This window comes from Pavona decussata, unplaced genomic scaffold, assembly GCF_977016875.1.
Source record: "Pavona decussata unplaced genomic scaffold, jaPavDecu1.1 SCAFFOLD_92, whole genome shotgun sequence".
Taxonomy (NCBI): Eukaryota; Metazoa; Cnidaria; class Anthozoa; order Scleractinia; family Agariciidae; genus Pavona; species Pavona decussata.
The window spans coordinates 647,431-666,201 of NW_028145509.1; the positions used below are offsets into that span (position 1 = coordinate 647,431).

General features: G+C 38.8%; 1 protein-coding gene and 2 long non-coding RNA genes across 5 annotated transcripts in view; 1 reads left to right on the forward strand and 2 right to left on the reverse strand.

The window, feature by feature from the left end:
• The window catches only part of LOC146473702 (uncharacterized), an 83,670-nt gene that overhangs the window by 36,908 nt on the left and 27,991 nt on the right, over positions 1–18,771 (reverse strand). The gene's annotated exons all lie outside the window — the stretch shown is intronic.
• On the forward strand, positions 4,153–10,207 carry LOC146473705 (forkhead box protein L2-like). 2 transcript variants are annotated; one of them, XM_085117745.1, is made up of 2 exons: positions 4,153–4,311; positions 8,456–10,207. In XM_085117745.1, exon 2 carries the CDS (start codon positions 8,497–8,499, stop codon positions 9,373–9,375), a length of 879 nt encoding a protein of 292 aa, XP_084973871.1. In that variant the 5' UTR covers positions 4,153–4,311; positions 8,456–8,496; the 3' UTR covers positions 9,376–10,207. The 2 variants fall into 2 exon arrangements, with proteins under 2 accessions (XP_084973871.1, XP_084973872.1); XM_085117746.1 differs by lacking the exon at positions 4,153–4,311 and adding an exon at positions 6,613–6,705 and having other exon boundaries at positions 8,451–10,207.
• Positions 12,670–14,588, reverse strand: LOC146473706 (uncharacterized). The gene is made up of 2 exons (XR_014866290.1): positions 14,504–14,588; positions 12,670–14,396 (listed from the first exon to the last, which is right to left on the reverse strand). It is a non-coding gene; the product is annotated as an uncharacterized LOC146473706 (long non-coding RNA).

The window sequence follows — 18,771 nt, forward strand, 5'->3', positions numbered from 1 at the left end:
TATTTTCAAGGGCACGATTCTTGTACACCGCAGGCAAATAAGTCTATCAAGCGATACAAATTCGAGTGTGGTCAATTGTTCTCAGCAAAAGAGAGAAAGTGTATTTGAAAAGAATCCCCGCTTTCGAGGTTAATTTTGTATTATGTTTACGTAAGTCGCGGAAAGACGCAGTGAAATGGTCTGAATATTTCATGATTGTTTGTACAAATAAAATACCTTTAAAACGATATCAAATATTTCAAAAGTATAAATATTTAATCAACGTTGATTTAAGGGGCCAAAGGACCCATTCAGCTGTCAATTGTGTTAGCCTTCTCGTCGGCGAAGTGCAAGCTAGAGAGATTCGTCCAGGTAAGACTTTATTCGTTTTTCGAACGTATTTACGCAAACTTCATGTTTGCTTGGAAGTTAGAGTTATTATTTGCCCTTAATTTTCATTGTTTATTTTTGAAAAGTAAATAGAGTGAAGATATTTTCCCGTTGCGGATTCTATTTACTCGAATATATTGGAAAACAGTTTAATCTACCCTAGGCCCTAACAAGTAATATTTGAGAAAAACTCGCGTTGTTATCAAACATACTAATCCTCGGTTCGTCTGTGCTCGCTAATATCACTATCAAGACACATCTTTGGCTGGGGCGATACCTTCATTTTTTGTCCTATATCTTTTTGAGAAGCAACATGGAAAAAGAAAAGAATTCCGCTTTTAATCGAGAACCGGTGACAAACCAGTTAGTCAAATAGATATTGGGCATAGTGATCGCTTTGTAAAAATGAGGTGACCTATTTGCAGAGTTTGGAAATCAGTCAAGAAAGTTGTTCGTTTTTTTTTCTGCTTGAAGTTTCACGACGATATCAGACCACGCCAAAAAGGTTATTTTTCTAATGACGTATCTTGGAATCAAAACAAATAGATTTATTCGCATAGTGATTGGCTTTGGTCGCATATCTACCAGCTAGTTGGGTTTATGGAATTACTGTTCATCAACCAATTAATCATTTACTAGGCACTTCAGCTGGCAAGTAGATATTATGGTCAACGAATACGAAAAACGTGGCCGACATGTTTCAGAAAAAAAATGAGCTTGAAATATGGAGTTATAGATTCACACTATTGAGCACAACCACTGTACTTGCGAAATTTCTGCGTTGCAAACTTTTAAAGAGTAACAGACTTTTGTGAATGACAGAGTAATCTCAACAGAAACCGCTAAACTCTTTTCGACAAAACAATAGCAGAAATTAGGTGTGTACGTAACAAAATATCTCGTAAAACGCGGACATTCGTCAAAAGAGCGCGAAGCTTATGATATTGCATGTAAAACGTGACAATAAGAAATGATTCAGTTTCGTATTCGCGGAAAAAATAGCGCTTAAAATCGGCAACCGCACGACAAAACAAGGTTACACCAACTGTTACATAAACACTGGTGACTTACTACGCTTGCCAGAAAAGTAGTAGGCGCAGACAGGCCACAGCTGGGCTCTGAGCCTAAAATAACGAACCAGAGAACAATGAAAAGAGTTGCGAACTTAGCTGCACAACGAGTTGCGTGTTCAGAAATGTATTATGAACAATACAGTTCCATTAAGCGAAACTTGTACAAAGTCGTTCCTTGGGCGGCCGAGAGCACCTGTTTGCTTCGCTTCAGCTGTTTGCGTTGTTAACAAGCACGCATTTGTAAATTATAGCATCTTGATTCTAAATTTGTCTTAAGGGGATTACAAAGGATAAAAAGTTGCCGAGATTTCAGATTTTATGGAATTGAAGAGCTCTTTTGTTTTCGTATTGTTAATGTGAAGTAGCCTTTTGTTTCATAAAAACTGGTGAAAAATGAGCGAAGTGTGAGCTAACAGTATTTGAAAGCTTTCAAACTTCGACCACGAAAGTTTCAGACAATTCACGCTTTCAATTAACTCCCCTCATTAGGCAATGAATGCAACATGGTGGCGAAATTAAGTTAATCTAATTTGCGGGCGTCAATTGTGATTCATCTACCAGCTATTGAAATTTTACCGTGGGAAAAATTAGCAAGGGTCCACTGTTTCATGCGAACAATCATGAAACGCCTCCAACGAAACAAAGAACAATAGTAAAGTTCAAAAGGATGATTGAACTGGCTCAAAACAAATGGCAGTTTTCATTGTTTCAAGGCCACTTCGCAGTGTTGATTGACAGTAAGGTTATCTGTTGCACGTTCAATGTATTGTTTTTATATTTCTGCACCGAACGTGATAGAATTTTCAAAATCAAGAATCTTATCAAGACTTCTCCAAGCTGTAGGTAGATAATTCCCATATCATGACCGGAAACTTCCAAGGAGACCGGATAAATCACTTGAACGTTCAGTGGCTGTAGGGGCTTCATTAGTTTCTGTCTAGCAAGTTAAAAATAAGATGAGATTTGCTTTGTATCTTGTTGGAGCAAGTTGATTGCCACTTTCAATAAATTAACGAACAATACGAGAAGTAACGGCCATTTAAAAAAAAAATGTGTGTACTCATAGTGTTGAAGTGCCAGTGAAAGGAAATACAAGATTTGTGCCCCAATCCGGAACCGGAAACCTCGAGATATCGCCTGAATGTGCAATCTATAGCATATTTTTAGAACGGCGTAAACACTTGACAAAAATTCTTACCGCTTCAAAGTTGAAGACCAAAAAAAAAAAAAATCCCCATTCTTTGTTCGTGTAAATGCTGAATAAAAGCAGCACCACTTGACAACGAGCTTTGTAACATCTGTGGTCAGAACCACATATATCATACAATTCAAGGTTTCATGTTGAACGCTATAGGGTTCAAAAAGTGAAACTCAATTCTTCAGTCTTATCAAGAAGTTTTTACCTTATCAGAGAAAAAGGCAAAACTTGCAATGAATTCTTTCTCAGCTGAAGTAGATTTCAACTGCCCTCATTGACCGATAATTTGACATTGTTTAGACATCAAAAGAAAAAATTTTATCTTCATCTGAAAACACAAGCCAAAATAAATAACACTGAGATGTGTCTACAAATGCTTCAAATAGCTTACACTACCAGGTGCGGTCACTGCCAAATATTTTGAAGTACGAGTTATTTTGACACTTCGTTTCGACTTCATCTTGGTTATTTTGTACCAAAAGGGGATAGGAAACAGTGGTAAATGTTGTTTCCGGATAAATGTTGTCTGATAGGGATCTGGGTTTCATTTCAAACTGGCGTTGACAAAATTAGCTAGCGTTAAGTAAACAAACACATGCTGGTGATATGTACGGACCACCTCCAATCAGCAAAGATAACCTAGAGGAAACGACAAATTAGAAGGGGCATCAACAGCTCATTTTCACCTTGGTTGACGCATCAGTTCACACATCAATTTTTACATGGGGAGAAGATAAAGCTAATCGGTAAAAGTAATTAAAGATTACACAACCCCATAGTTAAGAAAACAAGACAAAATAACAAATAAACATAGGCAGGAGCGTTAAATTGAGACAATACATTATTAAAGATCCTTTTAGACTTCATTAGTTTGTGGAACACCCACTATATAAGGATTACCAGGAAAACGGTATTCCACCAAGGTTAAAAGATTCCAAAATGATGCTTTCGAGAACAAACGACAGGGACCTTAATAAGATGCTGTTCTCGAGTCTACCGCCTGTATGTAATATTTACTTTAAGTAACCATTCATTCAGTTTCAAGTCTTATTGTATTATCTGTTCTTGAGAATCATGAGCCAGCAATCGACTGTTATATTTATAGAAGAAGAAATCATCGTTGGCGATAAAACAAAGCCAGCTCAGCTACATACAAGATAATAGAATTGTTTTCAAACTTGCGTGACAGAGTCACTGAAGCAGTGAGGTGAAGTATTCAGTGAATGTAACAGCGTGGAATTTATACAGGATTTTCTAAAACGATGCCTTGTCCTTGTAAAAATAAACTTGTGATGGATAGGCGGGATATATCGATTTTTTTAAAAGCATTGCGGACTGCTCTAGGTGGGGTCCCCTGACAAACAGGCATTGTTCTTTTTGTATGAGTGATGAACATTTACTGACAGGTCGGAAGTTCGCGCCTTCAACAATGAGCGATCGCCTCTTCGGTGGCGAAGTCTTTCTTCACATGCGGGTACTTAATACATAACTGTTAGGCGGGAAGACCTTGAACTTGTCCATAGGCGTTCAAGCTGATCCGTCGAAGGGCCGTGAATTATTTATCGGTATCAGAGGCTGGATTTATTGAATGAAACTATAGATAACGTGAGTTGTTTTTCCTCCACTGAGATCTTCGAAGAGGCTAGCGGTCTTCAAGTTAGTGTATCCTAGGTGAGTGCGTACTGTGTTAAGTGGATAACAAACGTGGTGATTCGAGGTCTTGGCAGACTAAGGGTCGCGATATTTCCTTCCCAAACTCAACAGATCCAATTTCCGGTATCGTTGCACAATGTTAGGTTCATCATTAAGTAGTTACTTAGCGAATGTTGCACGAGTTTCCTTTCGGTCGAGCTCGTCAGAAGTAAGCCTTTGATTGCCAGCAAATGAATATGATCAACTCGTGACGCTAAAATGAAGCGGAAGCTGACATAAATAGCTGTCCACTTGTTGCGCCCACGCTTGAAACCTCAACACATTGAATTGTCGTTATCTGAAGTGAACACTGTTTTAAAATTTATAGCTAAAGAGCGATTGAGAAAAATACAATCTATTGCGACAGCAGTAATGCTACACACAGACACATCTATTGTTTCAGTCAAAATTTACTGATTGTAAATGAACAAAGATAAAACAGTGTTTAACACAGACCATGAGAATTGTCTAAATATATTCCTTTCACAGAAGAGAGAAAGGTACTTAAGTGCAGAAAATTCTGTTTGTAAACAATCTCTTTGTTTAGGCTTCAATTTACACGGATTATTGGCGATAGACTGAAGTTTTATCAAAACAATTTAGTAGCGGTGAAGCCTTATTTGCTGAGAAAGCAGCCAACATTAATATTCAATTTACAATTTACGTACCGGCTGTTCTAGCATTAATCTCGTTTTCAATCGAAACAATGAATTGTAAAGTTGAACCTGAAATTCGTTTACTACAGAAGTGAGTTAGTGTTCAGGAAAATCTGTATATCTTAAACAGCGTGACGACCACACATTTTTCTTTTCAACAAGAGTGGCACAGAACACAATGATATTAGCTGATGTTGGCCAAAATCGAAAGTAAAAGCCGTCAAACAAACACAAATGAATGGGCACGTGGATTTGTTAAGTCCTTTTTATGGAGTCGAACGTTTATTAAATATATCCACAAGCAGTTGTTATGAATTGTCCTTAAAATAGCCGCTAGGTCGAAGATCAGTGCAGTTAAAAAGGGCTCAATTTCATCAGTTTCTAAGCAGGGGTCGTTTTAAGATTGATGGGGTCGAAAACAAGAGAAATAGTTCACAAAACAGCCCCAGGGAACAGCAGAACGATTCTCAAAGCTCCGCATAAAACGGATCAAGTTTAGCGCGGTTGATAAGGAAATGTAAAGACAAAGTAACAAATTGACTGACATTACGATTACTCGCTTGTCTAAACAAACAAGCTTAACTGCGATTATTTACAGCAGTTTTGTCTACGAGTTCCCTGCGTGTGAGCGAATCCGCACTAAAACAAGACGAGATTAACTGACATTTAATTTGAAGTTCCGAGAAACATAGATAACAGAATCAACCACACTATGTCGGCTATTGGCATAGAGATAAGCGCTTTTGTACCACGACGTTTGCGAGGTTTTTCGCTCATTAATCCCTCTGCAAACACCTGAACTATGCGAATGGTGTCATAGGACTAATGAGGTTCTTGCAAAGTCTACGGAATATTGTTCCTGAATGAGGCCCCTAAGTAACCTTAACATTGGCAATTGGCGAGCCAAAACAAAGGAAACGCATAAACATTTCACAAGCTTCCTGTGATCAAACGAGCCCGCCTAAAAGCCGAATGCAGCACTCAAAATCTTTTTTAACCTCATGAAAAGTGGTTCGTGGAAGCAGATAATGGAATCTGGCATTTTCAAATACGTCAAGAGTTCGCGGAATTGTATTTAATTCCCACGTTTGTCACTTAATTATCAAGTTCCCTCCAAGGGCAAAGCTGTCAATTCGCGGGGTAGGCGAAACCATAAATGCAATAAACGTAGCGAATACATAATCACTATCCTGTAGTGAAATTTAGATTACTTCGGTAAACAGAAACAGCGGGTAAGGAGATAAACTTCCGCGGATTGCTGTCAACGCTTTTCTAAACCGGATTGAACGAACACAAATCATGGAAACAAACCCTCGAGAGGCGTTTTTAGCGAGCTAATAAAGCGCCGGCGTTCCTGGCTTCTCCGACTTAGCGCACATTAACGCAGTAAACTTCTACCACGAGCTCTTTTCAATTAAGTCCCAAGCGAGCCAAGGCAACTGTTGTGTCGAATGTAAATAATAGGGCTATAAATTTAAGCGGGGCCAATCACGATCTCTAGAGTCTAGAAACAATTATGTCTAGCGAGGACAGTAGGTGTACAACCCGTGGCGAAAATATCACAGAAACCCCAATTCGTTTTTTCAAGGATTCCTGACTCGTGTCAAGGTTACCTACCTAGATTAAATCGCTAGGAATCGCGTAAGGTTAGGAAAATTTCAATAACACCCAAGACTGGGAGAAATTTAGAAGCCAAAGGCCTAAAGTCACCGAAAAGGTAAATTGATATTGAAATATATATACATATATATATTTATATTTATATTTATAAAAAAAAGGTATTGGGTTAAAAATGATTTCATTTCCATCGAATTGAAATCAATGTCTGTAAATCTTTCGGGTTACCTTAATGAGCTGACGCGTGATATAATTTTTTTTCACGTCCGCAAAAAGTTCGCGTGTTTTTCATGGTTCTATAGAAAAAAAAATTACAGCTGTTTCACTGCAATTTTCTACTTTCCTTTACAAGGAAACAATGTCGGCTTTTGCTCCTCTGTAGAAAGAAGCTTCAAAATTTTGAATGACAAGATCGTATTCGCCTTCGTACAATTACAAAGACGAACGATTTGATGGAACAGATAAGGCCAAGAGGAGCAACAAGAATTTGACCTTTGAAATATAAATTTTTTTAAAATCTGCGATTAGGCAAGAAATTTGAGAGCCTCAGCTGCTTATTTCCGGAGGAAAAGGGAATGAGAAATGTTTGCGAGAAAATTTGCCAGTTTTTTTTAGCTTCCTTGTTCAAAATTAGAACGCCGTCTTGCTCAGAACACTGAAGGAAATGTCCCTTAAACTGGAAATTGTTTGTTTACACTGAATTATAAATCTTTAACAACTCTTTTGAATAAACATTTTGAATGTACACAAACCTTAATAGTACCAGCAAATACAGTAATCAAGTCGAAAAGAAGGACTTCGGCGGCATAAGACGAAATATTTACTTTTGAGGGGAGTTTTATCATATTGCAGTTACTCTAAACTGTAATTAAAACCGAGGAAATAATTGCATTACGCTTATTCTTGACGGCGTGAAAATGAGTATTTGGAACTTATCAAGTCGCGCCGCTATCGATTTAAAACGAAGGCCGTTGACTCAATTCGGTGCATTTCTAATCAAGTCAGTTCATTCGATCGATAAGGATGTTTTGCTGTCAAGCTTCATTAGGAGAATTTTAGCGCGCGCTTCGCAATTCAAGCGTGATTGTGCTTCTCTCGCAGTGTGCACAGGTGGAGAGCAGTAAGGGCTCCTGTCTTCTGGTTTTGTTGTGTTGTTTTCGCAGAAAGAAGAGCGCGCATTTGCATGGTACAGCGGCCCAGCGTGGGGTAGCATTATCGCGCAAAAGGAGACTCAGCGGGATGTGTGTAATAATAAAAAATAAAATCTACATCGTATAATTAAAGCTAAATAGCCTGCACTTGGCCCAGACAACATGTGAATTGCTTTGTGCCTTTCAATACCCTTCATCTGCCGATTGCCTTACTCTGATTGGTATAGTCGTAAACCAGGTGTTAACTATGGGTGTGGGGAAGAGCGATTCACTTTTCGCTCCTCCTCGAGTGATAACGGGAAAATATTTTCGCGCCTTAGGTGAAAACAGCAAACAAGAGTCACGGCAGTTAGGGAAAATTGACAACTCGCGAGGATTCGATAGAAAAGTAAAATAAATTTAGCGTAGATGGAGTAAATAATAATGGAAGTGAATGGATAGAAACAATTAAGGGCCTGAACGGACAAGCGGCAGCTGCCGGAGTAGGTGGTCACATCGGTACCAGACAAATAAATGAATCAATTGACGCTTTGTAAAGAGCGTAATGATTGGTTCGATGGACAAAAGATAGCGTGATGTCAGGGTATTTATAGAAAGTGATAGATAATGAATAGACGAGCCAATGAAATGTCACATCAACAAGACAAACACCAAACAGTCTTTAGAATTTCTAATTTATATATTATTGCCTCAGAACAGCCTCCAACACTTCAGAATTAACTCTGTCAAACACAAGCAAAATGGCCTCAACAAACCACGACCAACAGCTAGGCAGCTACGAGTCGGAGCTCAAAAAGGAAGACGGCAGCTCGAGTCCAAATGAGAGTGAAAAGACCGAAAGCAAGGAGACCTCTTCGAAGGATCCCAATGTCAAGCCGCCGTACTCGTATGTAGCGCTGATCGCGATGGCGATTCGAGAGTCTTCCGAAAAGCGGTTAACCCTCAATGGAATTTACCAGTACATTATCAGCAAGTTTCCTTTCTACGAGAAGAATAAGAAAGGGTGGCAGAACTCCATAAGACACAACTTGTCACTCAACGAGTGCTTCATCAAGGTGCCTCGAGAAGGTGGCGGTGAGAGAAAAGGAAACTACTGGACCTTAGATCCAGCTTGCGAGGATATGTTTGAGAAAGGAAACTACAGGCGACGGCGCCGCATGAAGAGACCTTACCGCCAACCGACTCTGCCACACAGCAACGGAATGCTAACAGATCCGCGCGCTGCAGCGTACGGTAACTATATCGCGCCCAAGTGGTCGGCGTACAACCAAGTTCAGAGCGTTCCCGCGGCAGCAGGATCTTGGCGAACAGCTCAACCGGCAGGCCCCCTTTCGTACACTTGCAATCCTCAGTCGTCTAGAGTTCCTCCAGGGTATGCGGTTGCACCCTACATGGGAATGGGATCAACCGTTGGAGTCCCCGTCAGCTCTTACACAGGTACGCAGTATTCTACACAAATCCAGAACCCCGTGAATAACCAATGTGCTGGGTACGGAGCCGTGGCAATGCCCAGTGTAGGCTGCCGCAGACAAACTGATCACACTGCAGCAGTTCATCATTTCAATCCATATTGGAATCCACCTGACAAGCATACCTTCGATGCACAACCTCGCTCGTAGAGAAAACTGCGAGAGACTAATGACTGCAAAACATTTTTACCATCTAGAGATTTTATTTATGTGAAGACATATGAGAATAACATTGGACACGACTGGAAGAGAGCTAAAACAGCGAGACTAAACAAACCACAAAAAACCGGGATTAACAAAAATGTACACTCTAAAAAAATAGAGATTTCTTGTAATATTTGAGTATTATATTTACTTTAATCATTAAATCAAAAGTCTCTCTGATACGGTATCTGGGTATGCCAGTCAGGGAAACAGTTGACAAACAAATCAAATTGTACCAAATGATATATTATCTATAAAAGAGCGGAGAGAGCAGAAAAGGAGGCAATGAAGGAAAAAATATACTTCGATTTATTCCTATTTCGCACCGTTTTCATATGTTCAAAGTTCAGACCGTAAAGTATAAACCAGATAGCAAATGGATTAGCAACTTTTGTGAATTGTTATTAGCGTAGGTGGATATTTCTCAGTGTCAAAGGCGTCAAACGCCGTCACTTAGTACGCAGTTCTACCGCGGAGTGAAATTTAATTTTACATCTGCGATCTCCAGGAGAACTTATCACTGAAAAGATTTATGTCGAGGTCTCTTCTTCTCTGGTTTCTATTTTTGAGATTTTGGTAGTACTTCTAGCGTTTCTTGATTTTAATTTTGAATATTTCCATGGACGGGCGAAAACATGTCACTTACTTGCACAAGAGCTGTTTCAAGCTTTCGAGGAAGTACGACAGAATCGTAATTTTGTGAAAATAATTTATTTGCCGACGCGGCGATATCAGTGTCTTTTCTATGCCCTCAATTTAAATAAACTCTTAACCAGGATATCTAGGTGTTTTGATTTTCTTGAGTAAATAAGAGGATAACAAAATCAGCTAGAGCTCACAGCCTCAAAATTACTGGCAATAATAGGAGAATAGAACGATGGAAAGGTCATCGATTCACCTCTGCGTCAAGTTAGTTTGGCATCCTAGACGATGGTACAATTTTGATTTGGAAGTCGATCGACTAACTGTAAAACCGATATTAAGAACAAACTATTTCTCGTCGCCTTTGCCGAATGTTATCTTCAAATAACCTGGCAAATAAATTTCAGTGTTGCACTCGGTTTGTGTTTAAAGAAGGGCCGATCTAAATGACACCAGACGCAGCGAGAAAATTATTTCCCTGATCTTGGCACATTTATCATTTGCCCTATTATCCTCCCTCTATTTGCTTTATCGTTGTTACTTGCGTCTCCGCTCGGATCTGGTTTTGTCACAAAGTTTATTAATCTTAGGCTGTACCGCCAATGGGCAGTCAAATACTAGAGAAAACTTAGGCGCTGTTTGTTATTTACTGGTCTTGTTTTCATTCCGAATATAAACCATCGCTGAACTTTACGGTGTTTTGACATTAAATTAAGCTTTTTCGATCGCTCATTGTTAACCAAACTTTCTGTTAAATAGTCAGCGATTAAATGCTAGCAGGGCGACAAGGAGAGGGTATTTCGCAGCTAGAACGGACACAACATTTGACAGCGTTAACTCAATTTGAAATGTTGACACGGCCGGTGCGAGTCTTTCGCGTGCCTTACTCTAATCTCGCGTGCTTTTCAGTCTACATGTGCAAAATTTCTGACAAAATTTACATTCCGGCACACGGATCTGGACTGATAAACACACGATAGCTTTCATTTTGCTGATACTAAAAGGAAAACTTTTAATCGAGCCGAAAATTTTCATACGCATGGAAACCTAAGCGAAGCATGAAAATCGACGGCTAAGACTTCTTGTATTCAAATTAACCACATATCCCGAGGCAAATCGGCGAGATAAGAGAATCATTTATGGTCGCTCGCCTCTAGAATCACACAAAAGATCTCAAAGAGAGACACGTGCGAACAAACACTCCTTCTCGAAGATTAAACTGGAAAACAGTCCATAAAAAGAACAAATCAGTTCATGTACTCATCGGAAAAAAAGAAATAAAGCCTAAAAAATACATATTCTCTTGGTAACAGGTGGATCTCTATTTTGACTTGGTATATCCGCACACTTCGCTCGTGTACGAGATGCGTGACGGACAGTTGAAAAAGATTGAGGGGTGGGAAATTTCCCCGACCTGAGCCTTTCCGAAACAGCTGTGATGAGCTCTAGCTCAGTTTGGAAGGAAATTGATAGGAAATATTTCTGATTAAAAAGATATATTACATTTCCATGGATTCGAAAGGGCGCAATGCTATAGAATAACGCTGTAGGGAGCCTGCACTACGTACGGAACCGCTTGAAGCCATCGTATGCTAAAATTAAGCAAGATTTTAGTCTAGGAGAAAGAAAAAATAACGAAGAAATGTTTTTAAAGAGTGCGAACCTTTTGAACTCTAAATATTCCAGTAAAATTTCCCTCCTGTTGCAAAGTGTTTTTGATTTACCTAAGGTTTTTTTTTTTTTTTTGGAGTGATTATTTTTTCTTACCAGCGTTACGCCACCAGTGTTTCACTTGAATATAAAATTTCGCAAATTTCATGTTTGCCAAAAGGGAGAATGTGAAAATTTGATACACATTTCTCCACCTCACTAGTACAACCGATTTCACTGGCTTGTATCAGTAAGGAGTACACAGGATCAAGCCATCAGCTTATCTACAAGGGGCATAAACAAACCAAAGGCAGTGCTAGTGTGCGACGGACATCATAAGCTCGGAATCGCAGCACCAGATTTTAAAACGCACTCAGAAAATGTATCGATGCGCGCCCTTTCTTGCAATGCAAGGTCCAAAATCTGTGCCTTTCCACGATCATAGTTTATTACTTCACCCCGGTTTGTTTACAGGAGACCGCGGGGTAACTATAACAGCACCTGTGAACTATCAAGGAAGATATTTTTTTCATTAAGGAACAGCACACCACTTCAAAATACCCCAAATATAACCATCGAGGTGTCAAAGTATTTCCTTCACATGTGTACCCTGCAACCCACTTATCAGAACTTCATGACACCTTTGCGATCCCTTGCAGAGGCCAAGGTTTCTCGGTGGCCGGTGAAACGACGCCGGCTGAGATTATTTACGCTATAGCGGCTTCAAAGAAACTAGGTGGTCTGCAAACGCGTCTCTCTTCATTTAGCACCCCCTTCTTAAAAATAAGAGTGGAGACATTCTGAGAGTCAGTCATAACCGCATTCATAGGAAACACTCGAGGAAATAACACAATTATAGCTACCATTAAATTAACGAAGTGATAAACCCCGTTCACTTTTTTTCTATGCGTCTGTAGCTCTCTATTAGAAAGACGAAAGCACACTAGGTATCAAAAAATGGTTTTCAAGCTTTATTTCTCCCCTTTTTTAACGCCAAAATTAACACTAGTGTTATTTTCCACTGTTAAGACAATATCCTTTCGTATACACAACTCAATTCCGTTTCTTACTTTCTTTCTTGTGCTATAGAAACACAAATATAAATTACACGAGTAATGATTTTGTACATCAAAATGTGATAGCCTTCAGCATTTTTTTCTCCATCTTTTTTTCTTAGTTCTCATGACAGGAAAGAGGTTAGTATTTCTTTAAAAGCTTCTGTCCAACAAATTAAGTAATGCTCTGACAAATGACAGGAACTTAATACAACATACAAAAAGATTGCAAACGAATATGGAATATGGCACATCTGTTTCAGTTGGAGCAAATATTCCTCCAGCGATAAATTACATCTGTGTAATAGAGAAAAGGAAAAAAAAACTGGCTCGGTTAAAAACAATATGGCTGTGATCCAACTGATAAGTCGTCGAGGAGAATCTCCCAAAGTTCGCTCAACAGTAATTAGACCGATCAGGTTACTTGCGATCAAATGGATCACGTTATAAATGCAAGTTATTACACACAGACATTTTTTTAGTACCGTGGAAGATTTCTTTTTTAAAAAGTAGTATTAAACTGAATCTACAAAGAAATTAACTAAGTTGAGTTTCGAAAATGAAAAATACCATCAATGGAAACAGAGTACAATAAATATTTTATTAAATTAAGGATCATTGTAAATGGCTTTGCTCTCTCTTATCCTTGTGCGCCTTCGGCATATTAGCTGGAAAGAAATATGTCCCGATGAAATGAGGATTATCTGTGTTAATAAGAGAAATTGGGCACCTTCTGATACCAATCAGTTATTGGCCTGTCGGTCAATTCTCGTGAATTTTTACAACTTTAGAGCCAAGCGGTTTTCACCTTGAAGAACCGTAAACAATAGATCTCTGTCGCTTTGGTCTCAAACTGATTTAACAAAAGAATAAACCCAAGATATTCTTCTTAACGGCGGAAGAATGCAGCGAGATTATTAAACTATAACAAAGACCCTAACACGGAAAAGGAACTTGCGAACGGTGTTGAGCGAGGTTAAATTCTAAGCAACTGCGGTGTCTCAGCGCCGCGCGAAATTGATCGCTCAGCCGGGTCTCTATTATATGCAACTTGCTCATCTGACAAAGAAAATAATAAAGACCGTCCCGTAGTTTTTCTACCCAAAGAAAAATTTGAAGCAGCTAGAAAGATTCATGCCATACAAGTGAGATTTCAATCCAACACTCGCGCGTAACCTCTTAAAGACAGTTTCTTTTAACAGGGAAGGCACGTTTGGTCAGTTTACATTGGAAAGCCACACGCTCAGTTTTTTTTAGGGGGGAGATAATAGGTAAAATATTTTGAGATCGATAAGCAGTAAGCAAAATATCCAGCATGGCTATCACACGATTTCGCAACAAACGGAACGGTGTTACCACTTAAGCTTGGATTGCTTGGATCAGATGTTCCTGTAGTTCGATCGTTCGTCTACTTCTAAGGTATCAAAAATCTGCCCAGAGACGAGTGTTCTTGGACTTCTGGCACTGAGTACATCTGACAACGCGATTCTCGCTCGCACTGCTTACAACACGTGTTCTGTCGTAATTTTTAACCTTCAGCGCTGAAGTGGAACTGAGAAGATGTAACGCATCAAGGCCGACTTGGATTGAAACCACAAATAAGTGAGTTCACGGCGACCCCTAACATGATGTTGTCAACAAATTAGAATTACAAAACCCGATAAGAAATTTGAATTTTGTAACAGCCCAAGTGTGGCTCATAGCAATTAGCCGGAACGGAGGCTTACTTTTCCTTCATGTTTACACGCCCTGTTAGGCGTTCAGTTCGTACAGACCAACCAAGGAAAGGGAATCGCTTCCATGGAAGTCGAGGTATAAGCGCTTATTCAGGGATTCCCAATTCAGACGGTAAAAGTTTAGACTAAACTTAGAAAGTAAATAAAACACACACTCAGACACGCTATTCTTTATTGAATTAACACAAGAGCGCTTTCTTTATGTTCAGAAATAGCTCAGACAGAACTCCTAAACTTTCCACCCAACTGTGGCAAAGACAATGTCGTAGCTTGATCTCGGTCAAATGCACTACTCGGTCTCATCGCTTCGAAGTTTACCTTAATTTCAGTCATAACGTATTATTAATTTTACCAAGCAGATATTCGTAATGTCGAAACTTCCCGATTGTTATTACGACGAGATCTTACAATGAGTTCATTAGGATTTGATCAGAAGTTGGACGATTGGACATAATTAGCAATCCTGCTACGTTTTCACCAGCCTTGAACTGTTCGGCAGAACAGCGGTCGACGAGTTTCAAAGCGTGCACTTTGAAATACATTTAACCCCCTTCACATTCACACCAATAATTAACAAGTTAGAAGAAAATTGAAAAGTACCGAATACACCTTAAAAATTTACGCCAGGAACATCAAATTAATTTTCAGCGCCTCGATAAAAGACATCAAGATATATAAATATTTCACTCACCGCTTGACGAGAAATATGGGCTTACTTGAAGCGACAAATAAAGGGGGAAGATAATGGAAACAGGAAAAGAAACGTAAATAAAAATGAATACAATTAAACCCGCAAGCACCGAGACGACGGGCTAAAAAACACCTAACTTGTCTTCGTGACTCGTAATATTATAAACCGTCATACAAAATTGAAATTGATTGTTCAAGCACCCGGCTTTTCAAGATACATTATCGACCGGTAACCAAATAGCAAATAAGACTTGACAGTTCGGATACCTTACACACTAGTCTGCAGTCACTGGCAAAAAGATGAAAGGGGTAAATATTTACCTGTGATAGTTTTTATGAGATCAAAATAAACATAAATAGCGTATTTGCAATGGGCGTCCGCGCGCTTCACTGCGGCAAATTTGCGCGGAATTTAAATCAGTTTATCCAAACCGCGCAATGAGCGTTGCTTACTACAATGATTTCTCGCTCGGCTGCCGTGTCGCAGCCAGTCTTAATGTGAACTGGCAAGACACGGATACAGATAAACTACAGTAGGTAACTTATCGTTGAAGAACAATGCAATTGCAAACAAAACTTTTTACGGGGTAGACATCATTCAGGCTGCTCGTGGCGTCGTGAAATCTCCACAGCGTCGGAGTAATTTCCTCACCAACACAGAGCGCTGAGCATTAAATATTCTAGCGAGAAGGAAATTGCATAAATCAAAAAGAATCAAAGTCTCTGTTAAAATCAAAGGTATTTCAAAAGGTGCAGCTTTATTTTCGGTAGTTATTGTTATTATCGCGTCAATATGATTGTGAGATATAATCCGTGAAAATCTACCAGACGGTGAAATTTTATTTTGGCTTCGAACTGATCGCCTTTAGTAAATTATTCTAATTTAAGATTACTATGAAATCTTTCAAAGTCTAATTGGATTTTATTGCAACTCATAAAAATGAGTCCGCAACGGCTCAAAGCTCGCGGAAAATTACAGTCAAAGAGAAGCGCTTGGCAGCCTGGTGGATTTGCTCATCATGAAATTGGTCTCATTATGTTCAAGTAGTAAATTTATTCAGTAGAGCGAAAGAGTCAGCTAAATTGCCGATTCATGTTTCATTTATGCGAATCATCACGTTCGTGTAGCAATCAGTTGAGGTAGATAAGTGCTGTCGCAAACTTGTGAGGCACAAAAAATATGAATGAATTGAAAATTTAAAATAGATTTATCCAGTTCATCGCTGTCTTCAGAACTCAAATATCTTTAGAAATAATTAATATTTCTGAAGCACAGCGGGGGTTTTATGAAGCTATATTTTAATACAAGGAGATATGATTTTTTTTTTGTTCAGCACGTTTGGAAATGAGCTGCCCAAATAAAAAAAGATACGAGAAGACTTTTTTTCATGTATAAATACACGACTTCGAAAAATTGCGTATGAGATGATAATCGATGCTGCAGCTTTAAGGAAAATTATACCTGGTTTAAAAAAAAATCGAAAGCTGTTTACATTGTTTCTTAAGAAAATAATGCCGGGTAAAATATAGTTTGTTGATGGGGTAAGCAAACAAACTTCAAACTTGAATATAATCGACATTTAAAGATGAGTCGTTACTCCTGAAGCAAATATTTGATCAAAACATGAGTGCCAATCTTTAAGTGGCATCTGCGGATTCTTGGAGAAAAATTTTTCAAAATTAAATCCTGTTTTACATCATGAATATTTAAGCCGGATACTTTTAGCTGATCGCTCTTATTTCGTTTCAGCAATTTCCGCAAATCCTAAGATGTTTAATTAGGGAGATAGAATTCTTCAGATCGAGAAGATTCCAGAGTTCTAAACCTCGGCCCACGTTTAAGGCAATTATTTGGTTTGCCTTTATTTGATATTATTGGTGAATATGCTTTTCTATTCACCAGAAGGCCATCAAGAAATTTATCAAGGCCAATATTCGTAAAGTGGCAAGATAAAAGAAAAATATAATAATAATAATCAAAATAATTGTCATAAACATACGATGTTTCTTTTCTAGCTGATCTATATGCAAAGGAAGAAAAACTACAAATGCAGAAAGATAGCTCGCGGTTCAGTTAAAGAAAGCTATAAATGTCTTTGGACAACATTTCTTAAACTCTAAGTGAATATGTAGAATATGTAGTATATTCATAGATAATAGAACAAATATACGTGTTTTAAAATTAATTATAATTAAAGAATCCAATAAAATTGAGAACAAGAAAGTCAAATGCAACAAGACAATTTCCTATCGCTCCAATGTACAAAAGGCGTGGTCTTTTTCACCTCTATCAGTTTTGAATTTCAGTGTTCTGTTTTGGTGCTCTTAACCATAAAAAAAGATATAGTGGTTCTACTCGTAAGTGACCACCCGAAATGGCGATCACAGAGAAAGGGCCTCACATTCGTTGGACTACAAAAATGAAAGTTTGTACCATTCACAAGTGGCTGATTACGATGGAAGATTCGACCGTATTTAAGAACGGACACAGTTAGAAGGTGTCACATTCGTTTAAGAAATATAACACATGGAAAATTAGCCGTATAACGGAAAGCCAAATCTTCAAACCCTTAACCCACCCACTTTCAGCAAGAGCCGTGAACTTTGTTTGCCACATGCCATATTTGCGCTATTTTGGGGCCCACAAGCATTGCTCTTGTTCTTACCACTTTCATCTTCATCTTCTGCTATAGTAAATGAAGTCAATTCCACAATACTAAGTGTTTCTCGTTCACCAGCATGCTGGCACGGTCAGTTTGCTTTAGTCTTTCGTCACGTTGTTTAATTCTTAATTAAAACTGTCCCATGTTGACTGTGATTGATGACATTGTTGTGCACGAGCTACATCAAAGGACCGTTATGATATATAGAACAGCCCATCCGCTGAGCTTCATAGGAGTTGGGAAAGGAACGGTGCATATCTGTAGCAACCTTATCGAAAACACAGACTGTCACCAGAAAGGTGCCACTAACTACTCTCCGGTGCGTGACTACTCGCGGTTTCTCTTAACAAACAGAAGTATCATTTGGGATAGTAAGTTCAAATTAAAACATAACAAAGGTACAACATTGGAAGCAGAGCGAAGCATGCTGTATACTAAACAAACTAATCGATCATTAAACAATAAAGATTTTTGACGGAATAGCTTGATCATGCTGAGTTCTGTTTTTTTAGTCAAACAACCTTTATAAAACAGCAGCTTGTCCCACTCCAGGTGTGTTGAAGGGTATTTTAGGTATCTAGTACATAAAGGGCAGGCCCTTCACCGTAAAGTTATTCAACTAAAGAGTGGCGGATTATCTATGAATTTTCCGTATGTATGTTTGAGGCGAAATGAAATAATACCTCTAAAAGCCAGTGCCGCTCTTCAGCGCCAGTCACGTCTCCGTACAGACCATCCAAATGTCCATGTTATCATAAGGTAAGGCGTTGGTTAGTAATAACAAGTTTAGGTTCAGGCAGAGGGACTCCAAAGCCAATTCAGCTATTATATATTTAAACGCTTAAGCAACAGCAAACGACCTTTTTTCTTTACGAATCATATTGGGCCAAGGCGTAATAAATATTC

Bases quoted from the DNA above. Each gene is read 5' to 3' on its own strand.
- LOC146473705 (XM_085117745.1), top strand. From the start codon at position 8,497: ATGGCCTCAACAAACCACGACCAACAGCTAGGCAGCTACGAGTCGGAG.